The sequence below is a fragment of the Lynx canadensis genome, chromosome B3 (assembly GCF_007474595.2).
Source record: "Lynx canadensis isolate LIC74 chromosome B3, mLynCan4.pri.v2, whole genome shotgun sequence".
Lineage (NCBI taxonomy): Eukaryota > Metazoa > Chordata > Mammalia > Carnivora > Felidae > Lynx > Lynx canadensis.
The window spans coordinates 71,057,241-71,079,017 of NC_044308.2; the positions used below are offsets into that span (position 1 = coordinate 71,057,241).

The 21,777-nt window shown below is 38.1% G+C and overlaps 1 protein-coding gene and 1 pseudogene across 1 annotated transcript; both read left to right on the top strand.

Annotated features, from left to right (window-relative positions):
* The first annotated feature begins 2,382 nt into the window (after positions 1-2,382).
* LOC115517191 (olfactory receptor 11G2-like) lies at positions 2,383-3,345 on the top strand. The gene has a single exon (XM_030320312.1). It carries the CDS (start codon positions 2,383-2,385, stop codon positions 3,343-3,345), a length of 963 nt encoding a protein of 320 aa, XP_030176172.1.
* A 6,575-nt stretch (positions 3,346-9,920) lies between these two features.
* Positions 9,921-18,541, top strand: LOC115517037 (annotated as a pseudogene).
* The last annotated feature ends 3,236 nt before the right edge of the window (positions 18,542-21,777 follow it).

A 21,777-nucleotide genomic window follows, 5' to 3' on the forward strand; every position in this document is an offset into this window, starting at 1 on the left:
TCTGGGCTGACGGCTCAGAGCCTGGAGCCTGTTTCGGATTCTGTGTCTCCCTCTCTCTCTGCCCCTCCCCCGTTCATGCTCTGTCTCTCTCTGTCCCAAAAATAAAAATAAACGTTGAAATAAAAATGTTAAGCACTTCTTTTTAAAAAAATTTTTTTTTACATTTATTTATTTATTTTTGAGAGACAGAGACAGAGCACAAGTGGGGGACAGACAGAGAGGGAAGGAGACACAGATTCCGAAGCAGGCTCCAGGCGCCAAGCTGTTGGCACAGAGCCTGATGCGGGGCTCGAACTCAGAAACTACAAGATCATGACCTGAGCCAAGTCGGCCACTCAACCAACTGAGCCACCCAGGCACTCCATTAAACACTTCAGTTGTCTGCTTCCAACTCCCTTTTATAAAGATAAATATGTGGTCTCAGAAATTTATTGGGCCCCTAAACAACTAAGTTTAAAAGCAGATGCTGAAACATCTGCTTTTTAACAACTAAGTTTAAAAGGCAATGCTGAAAACTATAGAAAGCTTATGAAGGAAATTGAAGAAGATATAAAGGAATGGAAAAACATTCCATGCTCATGGACTGGAAGAATAAAGATTATTAAAATGTCAATACTACCCAAAGCTACCTACACATTCAATGCAATCCCAATCAAAATTGCACCAGCATTCTTCTTGAAGCTAGAACAAGCAATCCTAAAATTTGTATGGAACCACAAAAGGCCCTGAATAGCCCAAGTAATTTTGAAGAAGACCAAAGCAGGAGGCATCACAATCCCAGACTTTAACCTCTACTACAAAGCTGTAATCATCAAGACAGCATGGTATTGGCACAAAAACAGACACATAGACCAATGGAATAGAATAGAAACCTCAGAACTAGGCCCACAAAAGTATGGCCAACTCATCTTTGACAAAGCAGGAAAGAATATCCAATGGAAACAAGACAGTCTCTTTAACAAATGGTGCTGGGAGAACTGGACAGCAACATTCAGAAGAATGAAACTAGACCACTTTCTTATACCATTCACAAAAATAAACTCAAAATGGATAAAGGACCTGAATGTGAGACAGGAAACCATCAAAACCCTAGAGGAGAAAGCAGGAAAAAACCTCTGTGACCTCAGCCGTAGCAATTTCTTACTTGACACATCCCCAAAGGCAAGGGAATTAGAAGCAAAAATGAACTATTGGGACCTCGTGAAGATAAAAAGCTTCTGCACAGCAAAGGAAACAATCAACACAACTAAAAGGCAACCAATGGAATGGGAAAAGATATTTGCAAATGACACATCAGACAAAGGGCTAGTATCCAAAATGTATAAAAAGCTCACCAAACTCCACACCTGAAAAACAAATAATCCAGTGAAGAAATGGGCAGAAGACATGAATAGACACTTCTCTAAAGAAGACATCCTGATGGCCAACAGGCACATGAAAAGATGCTCAACATCACTCCTCATCAGGGAAATACAAATCAAAACCACACTCAGATATCACCTCATGCCAGTAAGAATGGCTAAAATGAACAAAACAGGAGACTATAGATGCTGGAGAGGATGTGGAGAAACGGGAACCCTCTTGCACTGTTGGTGGGAATGCAAACTGGTGCAGTCACTCTGGAAAACAGTGTGGAGGTTCCTCAAAAAATTAAAAATAGATCTACCCTATGACCCAGCAGTAGCACTGCTAGGAATTTACCCAAGGGATACAGGAGTACTGATGCATAGAAGCACTTGTACCCCAATGTTTATAGCAGCACTCTCCACAATAGCCAAATTATGGAAAGAGCCTAAAAGTCCATCAACTGATGAATGGATAAAGAAATTGTGGTTTATATACACAATGGAATACTACGTGGCAATGAGAAAGAATGAAATATGGCCATTTGTAGCAACGTGGATGGAACTGGAGAGTGTCATGCTAAGTGAAATAAGCCATACAGAGAAAGACAGATACCATATGGTTTCACTCTTATGTGGATCCTGAGAAACTTAACAGGAACCCATGGGGGAGGGGAAGGAAAAAAAAAAAAAAAGAGGTTAGAGCGGGAGAGAGCCAAAGCATAAGAGACTGTTAAAAACTGAGAACAAACTGAGGGTTGATGGGGGGTGGGAGGGAGGGGAGGGTGGGTGATGGGTATTGAGGAGGGCACCTTTTGGGATGAACACTGGGTGTTGTATGGAAACCAATTTGTCAATAAATTTCATATATATAAAAAAATAAATAAAAAAATTTAAAAAAAAAAAAGAAACAAATCTCAAAAAAAAAAAAAAAAAAAAGAAAAGGTAACTATTAACATACATGTCTTTATTTTCTTTCCCAAAATTGTTTAAATATAATCTGGGGCCTCATGTGTCTTTACAGTCATTCAATAATTTGATGGGTTTTTTTACAGCTCCCAGATACATGAATATCTCCAACACCCCCAACACCTCCAGCACCATCACTGGCTTCATCCTCCTGGGCTTCCCTTGCTCCAGGGAGGGGCAGATCCTCCTCTTTGTGCTCTTCTCTGTTGTCTACCTCCTGACCCTCATGGGCAATGGGTCCATCATCTGTGCTGTGCGCTGGGATCAGAGACTCCACACCCCCATGTACATCTTGCTCGCCAATTTCTCCTTCCTAGAGATCTGGTATGTCACCTCCACTGTCCCCAACATGTTGGCCAACTTCCTGTCTGACACCAAAGTCATCTCCTTCTCTGGGTGCTTTCTCCAGTTCTACTTTTTCTTCTCCTTGGGTTCTACAGAATGCTTCTTCTTGGCCATTATGGCATTTGATCGGTACCTTGCCATCTGCTGGCCTCTACACTATCCAACCGTTATGACTGGACGTCTCTGCACCAACCTTGTGGTCAGCTGCTGGATACTTGGTTTCCTCTGGTTCTTGATTCCCATCATCATCATCTCACAAATGTCCTTCTGTGGATCCAAGATAATTGACCACTTCCTCTGTGATCCAGGTCCTCTTCTAACACTCACCTGCAAAAAAGCTCCTGTGGTAGAGATTATCTTCTCCACTTTAAGTCCTCTGCCTCTCGTTATTCCGTTTCTCTTCATCATGGTATCCTATGCTCTGGTCCTAAGAGCAGTGTTGAAAGTCCCTTCAGCATCTGGGAAAAGAAAGGCTTTCTCCACCTGTGGGTCTCATCTGGCCGTGGTTTCACTGTTCTATGGCTCAGTACTGGTCATGTATGGGAGCCCAACATCTGAGCATGAAGCTGGAACACAGAAGATTGTGACTCTGTTTTATTCTGTTGTGACCCCATTCCTTAATCCAGTGATATATAGTCTTAGGAACAAAGATATGAAAAATGCCCTGCAGAAATTTCTGGAAATATAAAAAGTGTTCATCAAAAAGGCTCTTGGGAAATTACAGCCCAATATTATATTTAACTTACTTACAAACATTTACAAAAATTGTATTTAACTTATTTTCAGGTAAAAAAAAAAACTAGTTTTTAAAAAAAATTTGAGGGGCGCCTGGGTGGCTCAGTCGGTCAAGCGTCCGACTTCGGCTTGGGTCACGATCTCACGGTCCATGAGTTCGAGCCCCGCATCAGGCTCTGGGCTGATGGCTCAGAGCCTGGAGCCTGCTTCTGATTCTGTGTCTCCCTCTCTCTCTGCCCCTCCCCCGTTCATGCTCTGTCTCTCTCTGTCTCAAAATAAATAAACGTTTAAAAAAAATTTAAAAAAAAAATTTGAGTGTATTTGACACAATATTACATTAATTTCAGGCATATAACTTAGCAGATTGACAAGCTTATACACTATGCTATGTTCACAAGTATAGCTACCATCTGTCTCATTAAATCACTGTTACTATATCATTGATTGTATTCCTTATGCTCTGCTTTTTATTCTTGTGATTTACTCATTCCATTACTGGAAGTCTGTATCTTTCTCTCTTCTTCACCCATCTTTCCCAACCCCCATCCCCCTCCACCCCTGCAACCATCAGTTTGTTCTCTGTATTTATAAGTCTAATTCTGCTTTATGTTTGCTTGTTCATTTTTAAAATACCATTTTTGAGTGGAATTATATGGTATTTGTCTTTCTCTGACTTATTTCAGTTAGCAAAGAACCTCCAGGTCCATCCATGTTGAATCAAATGACAAGATCTCATCCTTTTTTTGTGGTTGTGTAATATTCCATTGTGAATATTTTCCTTATCCATTCATCTATTGATTTACACTTAGGTTACTCCCATGTCTTAGTTGTTGTAAATAATGGTGCAATAAACAGGGATGTGTATATCAAGTTAGTGTTTTTGTTTTCCCTGGTTAAATATCCAGTAGTGGAATTACTGGATCATATGGTACTTCTATTTTTAATTTTTTGAGGAACCTCCATATTGTTTTCCACAGTCGCTGCACAAATTTACATTCCCACCAACAGTGCACAAGGGTTCTTTTTTCTCCATTTCCTCAGCCAATACTTGTTTCTTGTGTTTTTATTTTAGCCATTCTGACAGGTGTGAGGTGATATATATCATTATGGTTTGATTTACATTTCCCTGATGATTAGTGATGTTTAACATCAAAAAAAAAAACTAGTTTATTCAGTAATTGTTCATCCTAGTATTAACCAAAAACCTCAAGTGCTTGTAAGCATGTGTCTGTTGCTTACTGCTTCCACTTGGTTCTTAATCATTTATCCTGTTTCTTAGCATGCAGGTTTTTTTAATTGAATGCTGAACATTATACTTCAAAAACTGTGAAGACAATGGGTACAGTAAATCCACAAAAGTTAAGTTTTCTTGTAGCAGTAGAGAAAGTAGAGGCAGATCACTTTGATCTTATTTAAGGACTATATTTAAGTACAAAATAGCCTAGGCCAGTTTTGCCTTTATTCCCGGAATTGACTCTTACTCCATGAACAGAGCCTGAGTCTCATCTGCAAGCCTGGACCCCTCCACTTTAGTGGGCCCTGGTTTCCTATTTCTGTACTCCTTGAACCCCATGCTCCTGAAACTTCTGCTCAGCTCTTTAGACTCCCAGTTTTGCTTTCTGCTAGATTTCTTGAAAACCGATTTGCATGTTAATGGCTTAGAAATTAAAGAAAAAAAAAATGTTCTTGAAGGGATACTGCATCATATTGTAGAGTCTCACTCTCTGTGGTCCTCCTCTCTCCAGGATTTGTTTCTCAAACTCCAGTTTCTTTAGCAGCCACAAACACCAAATCCTTTATCTTCTCAGTTCAGTGAAACTACTGCTTTCTGCTGAGACTTTATTCTTCCTTCCCCTCATTCTTTCCCACATCTTTCCATTTTCCCCATAGTACCCCCCATCCAGTGAATTGTCGAACATACTCAAGAGAAAGCACCCAAGGTGAATGTGGAACTCATTTCCTTGTCTTTCCCTTCTTGGAACTGTAGCCCCTGAATTCTTGCTGTGTTGACTGCTCTTCAGTACCTTCAAATGATTGTGTTAGGTATTCTGCCCAGATTGTATGGTTACTTTGGTGGCAAGGTTAGTTTAATACAAGATGCTAGTCATGACCATAACCAGAAATGCCTTTTCTATTGCTTCTATTACACCTAAATTCTACACTGTCTCACTTCCTTCACTTTCCAAAAATGATCTTGTAACAAAATCATGCAAAAACTCAGAGGCAAATCAGAGATGAGTGGATATAGGGACTGGATAAACACAAGTCTGGGATACAGACCTGCTTTTCTTTTCATTGCAAGCAGCTGCAGATTCCCAAAGAGAGGCAGGTGAAGGAGGGAGATCCCTGCTTACAGTAAAATAAGAGGTAAACCAGAACAACGGAGAACAGATTTGAGCTTTTTTTCTGTATGGGAGGTGCTCAGGAATTGTACATCAGTAAAAGTATTTACTCAGGAATTGTATTAGTCACTGGCACTAGTTCCCCTTGAACTCCCTCCTAGGTCCTAAATGAAAGGTAATCTTAATATTGAAATGTCTTCACCAATTCAACAACCTGATCTGCTTAAGAAGAAAATGATGGTTAGGAATCAGGAGTGATGTGCTAAGGATATAACTTTAATGGTAAAAAACAAAAATTTCCTATCGACCAACCCTTTTCATTAACCCAAGTTGCTTTTTTGTTACCAACTCATCCTATATTTCTATCTTGAAGACTTTTCAATTATTTGCCGTCAATAATTTAGGATCTGTCTCAATTATTTGTCAAACAATGTTTCCTTGATGTGCATAAAGGTCTATGAACAGTAAGAGAACAGAACAATATCCCAGTAGGAAAATAAGCAAAAGGATATAAACAACATACAGAAAATATCCTTAAACATATGGTAAGAGCACAAATTCATTCATAAAAAGATAAAGGCATAATAAGCCTATTTCATTTTTAACCCATCAGAGTGACAAAGACCAAGCAGTTTGATAACCATTGTATGGTTGAGGATGGTAACTTCTCTGACACTTGCTGGTAAAGTATAAATTTTACAAACTCTATACAGGAAGTTAGACAACTTTGATCAAATTTAGAATATATACACCCTGTAACCCATAAACCCAACTTCTAAGTTACTCAGTCTACAGATATTCTCACATATGTGGGAAATGATGAAAGTATAAGAATATTCTTTGCATTATTGCTATAACAGTATGTTATATTGCAAAATGTTGAGAAAAATATCAACTCCCATTAATAGAAGACTAGTTAAATAAACTATGGGTTCAGTCATACTACCTTAAATCTTATATGTAATGTTATATAGTATCTCCAAGATATGTTGTATTTGGGGGCTTATTATTATTATTATTATTATTGAAGTATAGTTGACATCCAAGATACATTGTTGAGTGAAGAAAGCATGGTGAGTAGCTGAGAGTAACTACCTTTCATGTAAATGTATAGACTATCTCCTGAAGGAGATCTAGAGACTGATAACAGTGGTTGCTTTAAATGACAAGACTTTGGTGTCTGAAGAACAAGAGACAAAGGAGCGGTTTTCTTCATACCCCCTTTTGAACTCTTTACATTCTTTGTTGTATGGCTGTATTATTTATTTAAAAATAAATAATGATACAATTGTTTTTAGACAAAGACTAACTTCCTGGATTAATTTTCTTTTTTAAGTTTATTATATTTATTTACTTGAGGCAGGGTGGGGGGTAGAGACAGGGAGAGAGAGAAAGAGAATATCAATCAGACTCCACATGGTCAAACTCACAAACCTTGACCTGAGCTGAAATCAAGAGTCGGAGGCTTAACCCACTGAGCTGCCCAGGTACCCCTAGAGCAGCTTTCTGATAATTAGATCTAAAAAAATCATTCCCACCCACCCACCCCCAACAATTCTAGGATTCCTTAGGAGCCTATTCACTTATAGAAAATTTGAAGTAGTGTCCAAAGAATATCTTAACATTTTTTTACTCAGAATTTTTGGTACTTCAGAGAAAATAAGAGACATGTCTTTTTCCTGTTAGGGTTTCTACAAATATACTGGGACAAACTGTAACTACCCTTATAACATTTATATTTAGACATCCTCTTTTTCATTGTTCAACTATATATTCTTGTTTTTGTTGTTGAGCACCTACAATCCAAGACACTGAGCCTGGAAATAAATTTGATCCAGAAGTATATAAGAGACATTTTCTTCCCTCAAAGGGCTCACAGTCTCGTGATACAGAGGCATAAAAATATTGCAAGGGTTTCTTTTTTATTAAATGGTACACATGCAATGAGAGGTGAGAACCAAATGCTATGAAAGATCGTGATAAGTAGCAGGTGTGTAAGCATGGATCTGTGTCATGTGAAAGAAGTTTTAAGCATAGCTAATCATAGGGCATTGTCTTTTGTAAGTACACCTCAGGCTACAAAATAAAGCGGCTTTAATAAAAAGCATCTGTGCTGGTAAAGAAGATAAAACTGTCACTATTTGCAGATGACATGACACTATTTTTAGAAAGCCCTAAAGAATCTACAAAAAAACTATTAGAATAAATTAAATCAGTAAATTTTCAGGACACAAAATTAATTCTGAGAAATCAATTGTGTTTCTATACATTAATAAGTGTAGAAAGAAAAATTAAGGAAACAATCCCAATTATTACAGCTGCACCAAAAGAATAAGATACCTAGGAATAAACATCACTAAGGAGGTGAAAAGGACCTGTACTCTGAATATTATAAAACATTCATGAAAGATATTGGAGATGACAAACAAATTCAAAGATATTCCATGCTCATGTTTTTGAAGAAGTAATACTGCTAAAATTTCCATACAACCCAAGCAATCTATGGATTCAATCCCTATTGAAATACCAACAGCATTTTTCACAGAACTAGAACAAATGATTTTAAAGTTTGTATGGAACCACAAAGACTCCAAATAGTCAAAGCAATCCTAATAAAGAATAACAAAGCTGGAGGTATCACAATTCTAGATTTTGAAATATACCACAAAGCTATAGTAATTGAAACGGTATGGTACTGGCACAAAAACAGACTGTGGAAAACAGTATGGAGTTTCCTCAAAAATTAATAATAGAAATACTGTATAATCTAATAATTCCAGTACTGGGTATTTACTCCAAAAAACAAAAATATTAATTCAAAAGAAACATGCATGCTTAATGTTAATTGAAGCATTGTTACAATAGTCAAGATATGGAAGCAACCTAAACATCCATCAATAAATGAATAGATCAAGAAGACATGGTAATACATACAATGAAATATTACTCACCCATAAAAAATGAGATATTGCCATTTGTGACAATGGATGGACCTAAAGGTCCATTATTATACTATGTGAAATAAGTCAGACAAAGAAAGGCAAGTATGATATGATTTCACTTCTGTGTGGGATCTAAAAAACAAAACAAATGAATAAATGAAGAAAAAGCAGAATCAGACCTATAAATACAGAGAACAAACTGATGGTTGACAGAAGGGAGAGGGGTAGAGGGGTGGGCAAAATCTGTGAAGGGGAATGGGAGATATAGGCTTCCAGTTACAGAATGAATAAGTCATGAGAATAAAAGGCACAGAAAAGGGAATATAGGCAATGGTATTGTAATATCATTGAATGGTGACAAGTGGTAGCTACACTTTTGGTGAGCATATCATAACATATTATCAACAAGCACCGAGTAATGTATAGAATTGTTAAATCACCACATTATATACCTAACATCAATATAACACTGTATGTTGACTATACTAGAATTAAATTTTTTTAAATAAAGTTGTTGAACCACTATGTTGTACCTGAAACCAATATAACATTGAGTGTCAACTATACTCAAATTTAAAAATAAATAAATACTTTTTAATTTTTTAGAGCAAGAATATAAGTACTTACAGAAAATCTTCTATAAGCCACTATATAGCTAACTACTCCCAGAGATTAATGAGCTCCCCAAAACAAAATGGCTGTAAAATGCAATGTAAATTAAAGCCCAAATTGAAATATTATTTACAAAATTTTAGTAAACACAAATTTTCATAATAGAAAGATGGTTACTTCAATCTACCATCCTGATAAGAATAAAGAAAAATACCGATTTTTTTTTAAGTAATCTCTATGCCCAACATGGGCTTGAACTCATAACCATGAGATCAAGAATCACATGCTCTACTGACTGAGCCAGCCAGGTGCCCCTCAAAAATACTGCATTAAAAAAAATAAAACTTGAGAATACTGACAATATGAAGAGTCAATAGGAAACTCCTAAGTCAAAAAAATTTTGGGAAGTCTGAATGGTAAGCACTGGTCATGTTCAGAATGCACTTGCCTATAGATAAAATCATTATGCTTCGTGGCAGTGCCTGGCTGCAGAGATGGAGATGGGAACCCAGGGCTCACATGAAGCTGGAACCCGTAGTGGTCTTCATCCTCAAGTAATTACGGACCAGAACTAAACCTGACACCATTCAAAAGGAAAATCAAAAATCAGCCATCCCTGGAAGTTTATGGCCATGGTTCAGCTGTTGCTTGGATTTGGACTTCACATACGATTTTCTCCAATTTCCCCAACATATTGCCAGCAGCTGTGGGAGAGTGGAATGGGAAGTTATTGTTTAGTGGGCATAGAGCTTCAGTTTGGGATAATGAAAAAGTTCTGGAGATGGATGTTGGTGGTGGTTGCATTACAAGGGTAATGTGTGTAATGCCTCAAGACGATACACTTTAAAATGGTTATAAATGGTTATTTTTATGTTATATATTTACCACAATAAAAAATATTATAAAACCATCAAAAAGAGGTAATAGAGGAAAAATGACATAAAAATACATGAATAATATGAAAGAATGCAAGAAAGAAGAAACAAAGAACAGATAAGACAGATAGAAAACAAACAGTCTTGGGACACCCGGATGGATTGGTCGGTTGAGTGTTTGACTTGATTTGGGCTCAGGTCATGATCCCAGAGTCATGGGATTGAGCCCCAGAATCAAGCTCCATATTGAGCATGGAGACTGCTTAGGATTCTCTCCCTCTCTCCCTCTCTCTCTCTCTCTCTCTCTCTCTCTCCCTCTGCCCCTCTCCCCTGCTCACATTTTCTCTAAAATGAAAATTAAAATAAAATAAAATAAAATAGTCTATCAGTAACTAAGGACTGGAAGCAAAAATTTGCAGATGTCAAGTATGTAAAGAAAATACTCTCCCAGAGTATAAATAACGTATGTTGTGACATTTTCTATATTTCACAGTGAAAAAGACTTCTGAAAACAAAAAGAAATTCTCTAGAAATCCACATGTAGACACCTCACCATTGCCTTTAGACATTATTCCTACCTTCACTCTAGGAGCCAATTTAACCCCAAACTGTATGAAAACTATGGATAAAGAAAGGATGCTACACCAAGGGGTCTTGTGGGAGTCATAAACCATCCCAAGGGGAGACTGAAAACTTCATAATAATCTCTATGATGAAACTTTAATTGTACCCTTGAGAGTCTCAATAATACATCCTATGCATTTATTTATCTGTACCCCTTCTCAAAATCTCCTCATGATGTTTATATCTTACTTTGTTCAGCTATTTTAAAAACAAAGTAACCAATATATAAATTCACCTATTGAATTTCCTCTGCTGAGTGAGACAAATTAAAGATCCAGGTGCTTGGGAGTGATTGAGGTCACTCATACAGCTCTTGATGAAAATATTGATATGTCAATGGAGGTCCGCACCTCAAGGATAGATTGTAGGGCTGTACTTCTTTCCACCGGCTATCCTATTGCCCAACAGAAGTACCCTAATGCTATAACTGTTTCTTTGGAGCACTTCAGGAAGGGAAGAAAGGGAGTGTCAGAAGTTAATTTTGTCTATCCCAGGATTCTCAAGGTCAGGCTCCCCCCATTTTGATTCCACATAAAGGAAGAGAGGAATCAATAAGAAGATATCAACTCAGAGTTCACTCCCAGCTTTCTCGACACTTAGACCTATCATGAAGGGTAAGTAACTTTTCTGTCTAGGCATCATTGCACTTTTTCTAAGACATCCATAAATGGAATTCTAGCTCCAGTAAAGACCCATTTTAAAATTAATACATTTTGGCAAACTTGGGTGGGTTTCATGCCTCTGGATATGTGATTTCATCCACAATATTTCCCATAACATAATAATAGTTATGTTACATGAACTGTTGACTCCAGTGCCCAGCTACTCAGATATCCCTCAGCTTAACAATCCCTGAAATTTTCTTGCCTAATGATTCATAAAAGAATGCCTCATTATTCAGAAATTTGATAAATTACATAATTTTTGTTTTAGAAACTGTTCAATGTTTGTACTCAATAACTCATTTTCTACATGCCCTCAATTAAATATAACTTATTCCCAGTTAGTCTTATGCACGTCACAGGTAATATAATTCCCTTCCTTTAACCATTTTTCTACATCTTGAATTGTTAACACTACTATCTTTTAATGTCTTCTTCTTTTATATCAGACAAAAGCTCTATGTCTTTAAGTACCAGAATATATAAGAAAGTTAGTAAATAAAAAACCTGAGCAACCAAAGAGAGCTACCCATAGCTCTGCTATGTGATGCACTGGAACCTACTGACTTTTTAACCAGTTTTTTAGGTTTATTTAATATTGGTTTTCATTTGGGTTTTTAAATGGTTATGTTAAAAAAATTATCCTAGTTACTTGGTAATCATAGTTGTTGGTAATATTATACTAGTACATTCCAGGAACTGTACTAGGCATACATGTTCAACAGTATTTTCACAAAAGCTCTGAAAAATAGGTGCTGCCTCACTTAAGAGCATACAGTACGTCATATGGTTTTGATCCCAAATCAATCTAGATGTTATCATTGTTTTCCTCTAACTACAGTTATATAAGAGGACCACTGAGTTTTGTATTACTGGACTGAGCCAATCAGTTGTGAACCTGATCCAGCTATGGTATGTCACCACATAGCTATTGTCAGAGTGGGTGATCTCGTCCTCACCAAAGCAGCCGCTTTCCTCCTAAAATACATTCCTAGTCCATCAGAGAGGCCCATTTTTTCTTTCTAGGTTATATGTACAGCAGCTCCACTCCACTACTGGACCATCCGAACAAAGAAAGCGTTTACATTGATCTATGCACCCAAGACAGATTTGAAAAACATTTGGTAGGGAAAAATCAACAGGATATGGTGATTGACAGCCTATGAGAAGTGACAGAATTAGAAAGTGCCTGGAATGATTCTCAAGTTTTTCGCTTTAGCAAATGCCAAGAGTGGAGCCATTCACCAAGAAATGTACAAAAGGGACAGGAAACTCTTAGAAAGAAACAGATGAAACAAGAGGTATTAAGCAGAATGGTGATTATAGATTTGAAAATATAAAAAAGGGTAAATAACCTAAGGAGGCTTATATTTAGAATGAACACTCAAACATGACAGAGATATGAGGCAAGAAGGGATTAATGGGCCACAGGTTTAAACATGACCTTGCTATGCATAGGGGCACTTGTACCCCAATGTTCATAGCAGCACTCTCAACAATAGCCAAATTATGGAAAGAGCCTAAATGTCCAACAACTGATGAATGGATAAAGAAATTGTGGTTTATATACACAATGGAATACTACGTGGCAAGGAGAAAAATGAAATATGGCCTTTTGTAGCAACGTGGATGGAACTGGAGAGTGTGATGCTAAGTGAAATAAGCCATACAGAGAAAGACAGATACCATATGGTTTCACTCTTATGTGGATCCTGAGAAACTTAACGGGAACCCCTGGGGAGGGGAAGGAAAAAAAAAAGGACGTTAGAGTGGGAGAGAGCCAAAGCATAAGAGACTGTTAAAAACTGAGAACAAAACTGAGGGTTGATGGGGGGTGGAGGGAGGGGAGGGTGGGTGATGGGTATTGAGGAGGGCACCTTTTGGGATGAGCACTGGGTGTTGTATGGAAACCAATTTGTCAATAAATTTCATATATAAAAAAATAAAAAAAATAAACATGACCTTGCTACAAGTCACATAAGACTCTGTCCAATGATGTTAGATTGGACGCTCAGTGATAGCCCATAAATTCAGTAGATGAGCTTTATTGTGATAGGATTGGCAAGACCAAAATTTACCCAACCACTAATTCATCAATAAATGCCTACTATGCAACAGAAACTCAATCAACTGAGAATATAAAGATAAACTAACGTCATTACTTAATTATAAAAGTTGTCAAGCTAGAGGGAGGGAACATAAATACATAATTTAGTCATTATGCACATGCTCTAGTAGAGACATCCATAACATGCTATAGAAATATTAAGCAGGAATTTATCTTATAGGTAAAGACAGAGAAACTCAAATATCATATGATCTCACTTCTATGCAGAATCTAAAAAACAGAATGAATAAACAAACAAAAGCAGAATCAGACCTATAAATGCAGAGAACAAATTCATGGCTATTAGAGGGGAGGGAGGGTGGAGAGATAGGCAAATAAGTGAAGGGGAATGGAAGATACAGTATTCCAGTTAAGGAATAAGTCATGGGAATAAAAGTTACAGCACAGGCAATATAGTCAATGGTATTGCAACAGCATTATACAGTGACACATGATAGCTACACTTGTGGTGAGAATAGCTTAAGATATAAAGTTGGTGAATCACTGTACTATACACCTGAAATTAATGTAACATTGTTACACTCAAAGAAAAAATTATTTTTGTTTTTAAATAGTTTTGGGGTGCCTGTGTGGCTCAGTAGGTTGAGCGTCTGACTCTTGATCTTGGCTCAGGTCATGATCTCACGGTTTCATGAGTTGGAACCCTGCGTTGGGCTGTGCACTAACAGTGCGGAGCCTGCTTGGATTTCTCCTTCTCCCTCTCTGCCCCTCCCCTGCTCATGCTTTCTCTCAAAATAAATAACTTAAATAATAAATAAGTAAATAAATAATAAATAAATAAATAAATAAATAAATAAATTCTGACTTGATGACTTTAGTAAATATCAAAAACATATCTAGAAATCATCATCAAAAACTAGGATGTAAAAAAATTGATTAGCCTATTAATTTTTAATCATTACAAGCTCACTTTATAGGTCAAGTATCTTAAGATATGTGTTTAAGAATATTAATAAAGTGCTTATTATAATATAAAACATTGATCATCTAAATCTATCACAAGGGAGTTGATTAAATCTATGAAAGACAATGCAGCCCATTGAACTGATGATATAGAGCTATAATATGTATTTTTAAATTCAATTGGTAGTTGGAGTATATATTAGTTTCAGGTGGTACAACATAGTGATTTGACAATTACCATACATTACAAAATGTAGGTACTTACTTACCACATATGGGCCCCGGGGTGTCTCAGTTGGTTAATGTGTCTGACTTTGGCTCAGGTCATGATCTCACAGTTCATGGGTTCAAGCCCTCCATCAGGCTCTGTGCTGACAGCTCAGAGCCCTAGAGCCTGCCTCAGATTCTGTGTCTCCCTCTCGCTCTCTGCCCCTCCCTCCTCTCTCTCTCTCTCTCGTCTCTCTCTCTCTCTCTCACCTCTCTCATCTCTCTCAAAATAAAACATTAAAAAAAAGTTTTTAATGCCCATCACCATAAAAATAGTTACTGTCTGGCACCATACAATGTTATTACAATATTATTGACTACATTCCCTATGATGTACTTTTCATCCTGTGAAAAGTCATTTTATAACTGGAAATTTGTGCCTCTTAATTCTCTTATTTCCCCTACTCCCCCAAGCCCCTCCACACTGGCAATCATCAGGTTTTGTCTATATTTATGAGTCTATTTCTATATTTTTGATGTTCATTTTGGTTTTAGATTCCACATACAAGTGAAATCATATGGTGTTGTACTCTGTATGACTTACTTCACTTAGCATAATACCCTCTAGGTTCATACATGTTGTCTCAAATGGCAAGAATTTAATTTTTTATGGCTGAGTAATATTCCACTGTGTATATAAACCACATCTTTTTTTTAATTTTTTTTCAACGTTTTTATTTTATTTTGGGACAGAGAGAGACAGAGCATGAACGGGGGAGGGGCAGAGAGAGAGGGAGACACAGAATCGGAAAACAGGCTCCAGGCTCCGAGCCATCAGCCCAGAGCCTGACGCGGGCTCGAACTCACGGACCGCGAGATCGTGACCTGGCTGAAGTCAGACGCTTAACCGAATGCGCCACCCAGGCGCCCCAAACCACATCTTTTTTATCCATTCAATCTACTGATGGACACTTAGTTGCCTTCATATATTGGCTGTTATAAATAATGATGCAATAATATAGGCATGCATATACCTTTTCAAATTAATGTTTCCATTGTCTTAAGGTAAATACCCAGAAGTGGAATTACTGGATCATATGGAGTAGAGCTTTATTTTTAAAATGGAAAAAAATACTAAAGTATATTAAGTCTTAAAACATGCTATAAACAGCCTATTTTGAAAAAGTCCCATTTTAGGGGCGCCTGGGTGGCGCAGTCGGTTAGCGTCCGACTTCAGCCAGGTCCGATCTCGCGGTCTGTGAGTTCGAGCCCCGCGTCGGGCTCTGGGCTGCCTGCTCAGAGCCTGGAGCCTGTTTCCGATTCTGTGTCTCCCTCTCTCTCTGACCCTCCCCCGTTCATGCTCTGTCTCCCTCTGTCTCAAAAATAATATAACATTAAAAAAAAAAATCCCATTTTAATTTTTAAAGAAAAGAAGTATGCAATTCTTCAAAGAGTTAAAATTTGCTTATTCTAAGAAGTGGGATTGTTTGGTGGGTTTTTTTGGTTTGTTTCTATATTTTTCATGCTCTTAATTATTAAAAACTAGGATTTTTTCATTTGAAAGTAAATTTTATTTGGGTAAGATAAATGTAGTATTTATAGCATCTGTAGCATTAGTAAACTGAAATGACAATACATAAGCATTTTAAATGGTTTGAAATGTATTGAATAACTTAATGTTTAAAAATATCCTTGCATTTGGAGAAATCTTATTTAATATTTTTACATAAGGTTTGTGTATAACCAAAATGGCATAAAATATCATTTGTGTTCAGCAAGAAGAATTAATCTTTTGCAACATTTAGAGCTACGTTACGTTTGCTTGTTTGTCTATTTGACTTTTGATAATTAACCTTTCCCAGTTTATGAAGATTCTGAGTTTCCTGCATGTGAGCAGGGGAGATTGCAATCAGTAATGTTAAAACTCATCATCTGTGATATGTAGACAGCATAAGAATGAATCCTTCCAAGTAGCTGAACCATATATTTTGAAATAAATACTTACTTTACTTTAACAAATAAATTACTTTAATGAGAGATTTATGGTAAATTATTCAAAACACTGTACTTGTTTAAAATAGTGAAGATTCAATTGACTAGGGGAGGTTTTTTATGCTTTTTTAAAATTATTTATTTCAAGAGACAGAGAGAGAGACAGAGTGTGGGGTGGAGGGAAGGGCAGGGGCAGAGACAGCAAGAGAGAATCTGAAGCAGGCTCCAGGCTCTGAGCTTGCAACATACAGCTCGTCGCAGGGCTCGAACCATGAACAGGGAGACCATGACCTGAGCTGAAGTCTTCAGAAAAATATTACTATGACCCCTCCTCCTGGTTTTTATTGCTAAAAGTTATAATTCATTAATATGTTATAAGAGAAAATTATTCTGATGTGAAAAGCTCAGAAAGCATAATGGACATTCACAGCCTTAGGATATCTGAGATGCCAAGTACTTTCTACTTAGTGAGAGATGTCAAAAAAGAAAAAAAAAAAGTTATCGCAGTCCTAATTCTTGGCTAAAAAATTAGCACAGACTAAAAGCTGTTCTATCAGCTTTTTTTAACTATGGGTGGGGAAAAAATACAAATATTTTACTGCATTTAACAGTGGGTACTACTCCGAGTTTCCAAAATCTCAAAGGTAAGATAGTATTTTCCTTTCAAACCTAACCCCACGGATAATGAAAATTTAAATAATGTAAATCATTCCATTGTTATGAACCTAAGTTTATTGAAATTTGGGATAGTCAGAATTATTGATTGGTTACTTTTAAATAAGATCTGACGAGTTAGTGGATGAGTTATTACAAACTAATTGCCAAATAGCCAACACACACACCTTACATAGGTTTCTACCAGTTTTCCAGGAAACAAAATATCTTGTATAATGGTGTTTTCTGTCTCCTCTGCAGCCCTGGAATTTATGAACCAGTTCAGAGACAAGCACTGTGACTGAGTTTGTCCTCCTAGGCTTCCCTGGTTGTCAGGAGTTGCAAAAGTTTCCTTTTCTCACTGTTCTTGGGGATCTATATATTTACCATAATGGGAAACGGGATTATTGTCTGTGCTGTGAGGTTGGACCAACGGCTCCATACCCCAATGTATATTCTCCTAGGGCAATTTTGCTTTCCTTGAATCTTGTACATTACCTCCACTGTGCCCAGTATGCTAGTCAATTTCCTCTCAGAAACAAAAACCATCTCTTTCGTTGGCTGTTTCCTCCAGTTATATTTTTGACTTCCCTTGGTACAACTGAGGCATATTTCCTCTGCATCATGGCATATGATCGGTACCTCGCTATCTGCCAACCACCTGCACTACTCAACACCATGACCCAAAAACAACTCTGCTATATCTTGATGTCTCTTTGCTGGGTGGTTGGGGTTGCCTTAGTTACTCTGCCCTCCACTATACAGCTCTCTCAATTGCCTTTCTGTGGACCCAACACCATTGACCACTTTATGTGTGACATGGACCCACTGATGGCTCTGTCCTGTGCTACAGCTCCAGTCATGGAGATCATCTTCTATGTCCTGAACTCCCTCATCATCATCCTCACACTTCTGTATATTCTTGGCTCCTATACTCTTTTACTGATAGCTGTGTTAAAAGTGCCTTCAGCTGCTGGCCTGCGGAAGGCCTTTTCCACCTGCGGATCACATCTGACAGTGGTATGCTTATTCTTTGGAGCCCTTTTGGCAATGTATGTGAGTCCCACAGCTGATAACCCAGCTGAAATTCAGAAGATTTTAACTTTGTTCTACTCCGTGGTGACTCCCTTCTTAAACCCTCTGATTTACAGTTTTACGAAAACAAGGACATGAAGGCTGCAATGAAGAAAATCCTGAGGATAGAATGAACGTAACTAATCTACATGAGACCAAGCAAACCAATGTCCAGACATAAAAATTAATTAAGAACTTGATTTACTGTTGCCAGTTCTCCAATGCACACTTCAAAAAACATATTTCTCAGTGAGAATGCTTTATTCTTCAACCAACTGGTAGAGTTAAACCATAACTGATTCATTTACATTGCAAATGTAACAATATTTCCAACATGGATAACTCCAGTAGATAGTGATATGAGGGCATCATACTGTGCTCTTGTATACTGTGTAGTTTTGGTTATTTGGAGATGGTGTGGAAGGTATAGAACAAGGGCAGTTATCCCAGGTGCACATCACTGCTGTATTCAAAGCATTAAGACAGACCAATATTTTTAAAGTAAATAAAGAATCTAATTTAAATGCCTAATGGATACATACTTAAGGGATTTAATAACAATGCCTTCCTTATCCCTTGGGTCTGCATGGTTGAGAATCTTCCAGGTTAGGGATAGACTGAAAGTTTCATGCTTATATAAGAAATACGTGTCCTAACATCAGATAAAATTGTAATAATTCTTTCAAGAAAGAGTTTGTTAGTATTTATTATGTTCTTGGCACTCTTTTAAGTACCAGAGATACACCATGACCAAAATATTCAAAGACCCATATCCACATAGGTTTACTTTCTAGTGGGGACAGACAATTAAAAAATAAGTAAAATATATAGGATGTCAAAGCATGATAAGCACTTTGGAGAAAGTGGAATGAGGACAGGAAGTGTGGAAGAAGGAGCTGAAATTTTAACTAGGATGATCATCAGAGAATGCCACATGAAGAAGGCAGTATTTAAGCAAAAGCTTGAGTAGATGAAGAAATGAGCCACACAGACAGCTGAGGCCAGAGCATTCCAGGCAGAGGGAAACAAGTTCTCTATAAGATCCCAAAGGCAGAATTATGTTCAGGAGGTTGGTTTGGCTGAAGTAGAGAAATTAAGGGGGAAATTTTTGGAGATAAAGTCAAAGAGAATGATCAGAGGGCCAAATTGTGCAGGACCCTTGTACACCATAGTAAGAACTTTAATTCCATGTGAGATGGGAAGCCTTTGGAGATTTTGAACAGAGGAGCAACATTACCCCATTTATATTATGAAAATTTTGTTGACAATAGACTAGAGAGGGGCATGGCCATTTAAAGCTCTTATTTCCAGTTAAATTTAAAAAAAAAGTTTGTTTCTTTCCAAGGAATTTGTATCTGTAATCTGTACTTAAGGATACATAGTTGGGGATGGGGAAAAGCCAGGGAGCTCATTTGCTCAAAATGAATGGAAAGTTCTCCTAGATTCTAAAAAAAGGACATTCTAACTCTGGAATGATGTTTTTGTGACAATCTTAAGAGATAATGTAGGGGAGAGCTTGGGGAGATGGCAGAATAGAAGGCCCTGACCTCATCTCATCCCACACTTACAAGTAAATATCATAAATATCCAAGTCAATAAACCAGAGAGCAATCCAAAGACCAGCAGAACAAACTCCACAACTAAATATAGAGGAGCTGCACCTGAAAGATTGTGAAAGTCAGAAAGGCAGAGGAAGGATCCCTGTAGGAGGGAGGTAGCTGCACAAATGGAGAGGGCAGAGAAATGGGCCCTCATCTCAGAGAATATTAATCCCAGTAATGTTTAGCTTTGAAAACCAGAAGGGCTGAATTCTGTGAGTTTGTAAAACCAGTGGAACTTGAAGCCTGGAGCTTTAAAACTCAGCTGACTCAGCACTAGGTGATGTGCCACGCTTAATGAGACAGCAGCCTGCACAGAAAGACAACATAAAAATGGCAGTTTACACAATGAGGGTCAGGGGGAGGTGGAAAATGGGAGACAAATATGTCCATACTGATTTAGGAGCATGTTGGGGGACTCCTTGGAAAATAAGGGAGCTGGCAGGTGGGGCGGTGTGAAGAGGTGAACTGGGGGAGAGAGAAGCCCCACAGGGTAGGCAGCTGTTTTTGCAGAGACAGGATAGAGGAAGGGAGGGGGGTGTGTGTGGCACATCAAGTGAATAGAAGAAAAGCACTCCCCCTGAAGGTAGCTGGAGAGAAAGAGAAAGAGTGGAAACACAAGGGACTGAACAAAAAATCTGTTCCCCAAACCAATGACAGGTAGAAAAGAGAGGGTTTCATACCATTAGGACTCTATAAACAGGGGATCACAGAGTCAGAAATTCTAGAACTCAATACCTGGCATTGCTCTGGTGGGGATGAAGGGAGAATTCCCAGAAGCAGGCAGAGAGGGTCCAAGGGGTCCGTGGACCACATGGGGAGAAGTGGTTCCCTGTTTGGAGAACAAACAGTGGCTCCACCCCCAGGGGACTCCAGAGAACAGCCACATTTGCTAGTATTGGAACAAAGATGCCAGAGTGCGGTGAAACCTGGCGCCAGCTGTGTGTTGTGATTCGCCATAATCTCTGAACCTCTTCGGCGCAAGCCAGCACCTGGCCACAATCTCTGAACCTCTGCCACAGTGCAATCCAATGGACGTTCTCTGGGGCAAGTCAGCACCCAGCCATTGCTCAGCAAGACCCTCCCCCAGAGGGTTGGAGCGGGTCCAAGCCACAGGGTTCTTAGAAGTGAGGGGTTTGGAAACACAGCCCCATCTGAGTTAAAATTTATGAGGGAGGTGCTGTCTGTCAGGCTGATGGCTTGGACAGGGACAGTGTAGAAGCAGGAAAGGGGCAGAAGCCTAAGACAAAGGAGGGGTACTTGATTGCAGGTTGGTGAGAGCGCAGAGTTCCTGTGCCAGAAATTAGGAAGCTGGGTGATTCCATATTCACCTCTCCCATGCATGGCATACTTGCACTTGCTGCCTACACTGATTGACCCCCAAATTAAGTATAGACAAATACTTATATCTGTATTTGTTATATCTATATCTATACAAATATAGATCTACAGATATCTTATATCTATACAAATATCTGTATAGATAAATAATTTTTTTTATTTAAGTGCTTAGAAGTTTGGCACCAAGAATAAGCAAGTATATTTTGGGAAAAATCTCTCTCCCCACCAACACACACACTCTTTTCTCCCCTATTAACCTGTCCACTTGCTGCTCTCCTCCACTTCATCCCCCAGGTAGATCAGTTCCTTAGAGGAAGGAATCTCCACCAAGAGGACATTTTCCCTCCCTCTCTTGGATATTTATTCTGACCTCTGTGTCTCACTGTTTCAAACCACTGGGGGAAATATAAACAAATATAGGGCCAGAGATA

Bases quoted from the DNA above. Each gene is read 5' to 3' on its own strand.
- LOC115517191 (XM_030320312.1), top strand. From the start codon at position 2,383: ATGGGTTTTTTTACAGCTCCCAGATACATGAATATCTCCAACACCCCC.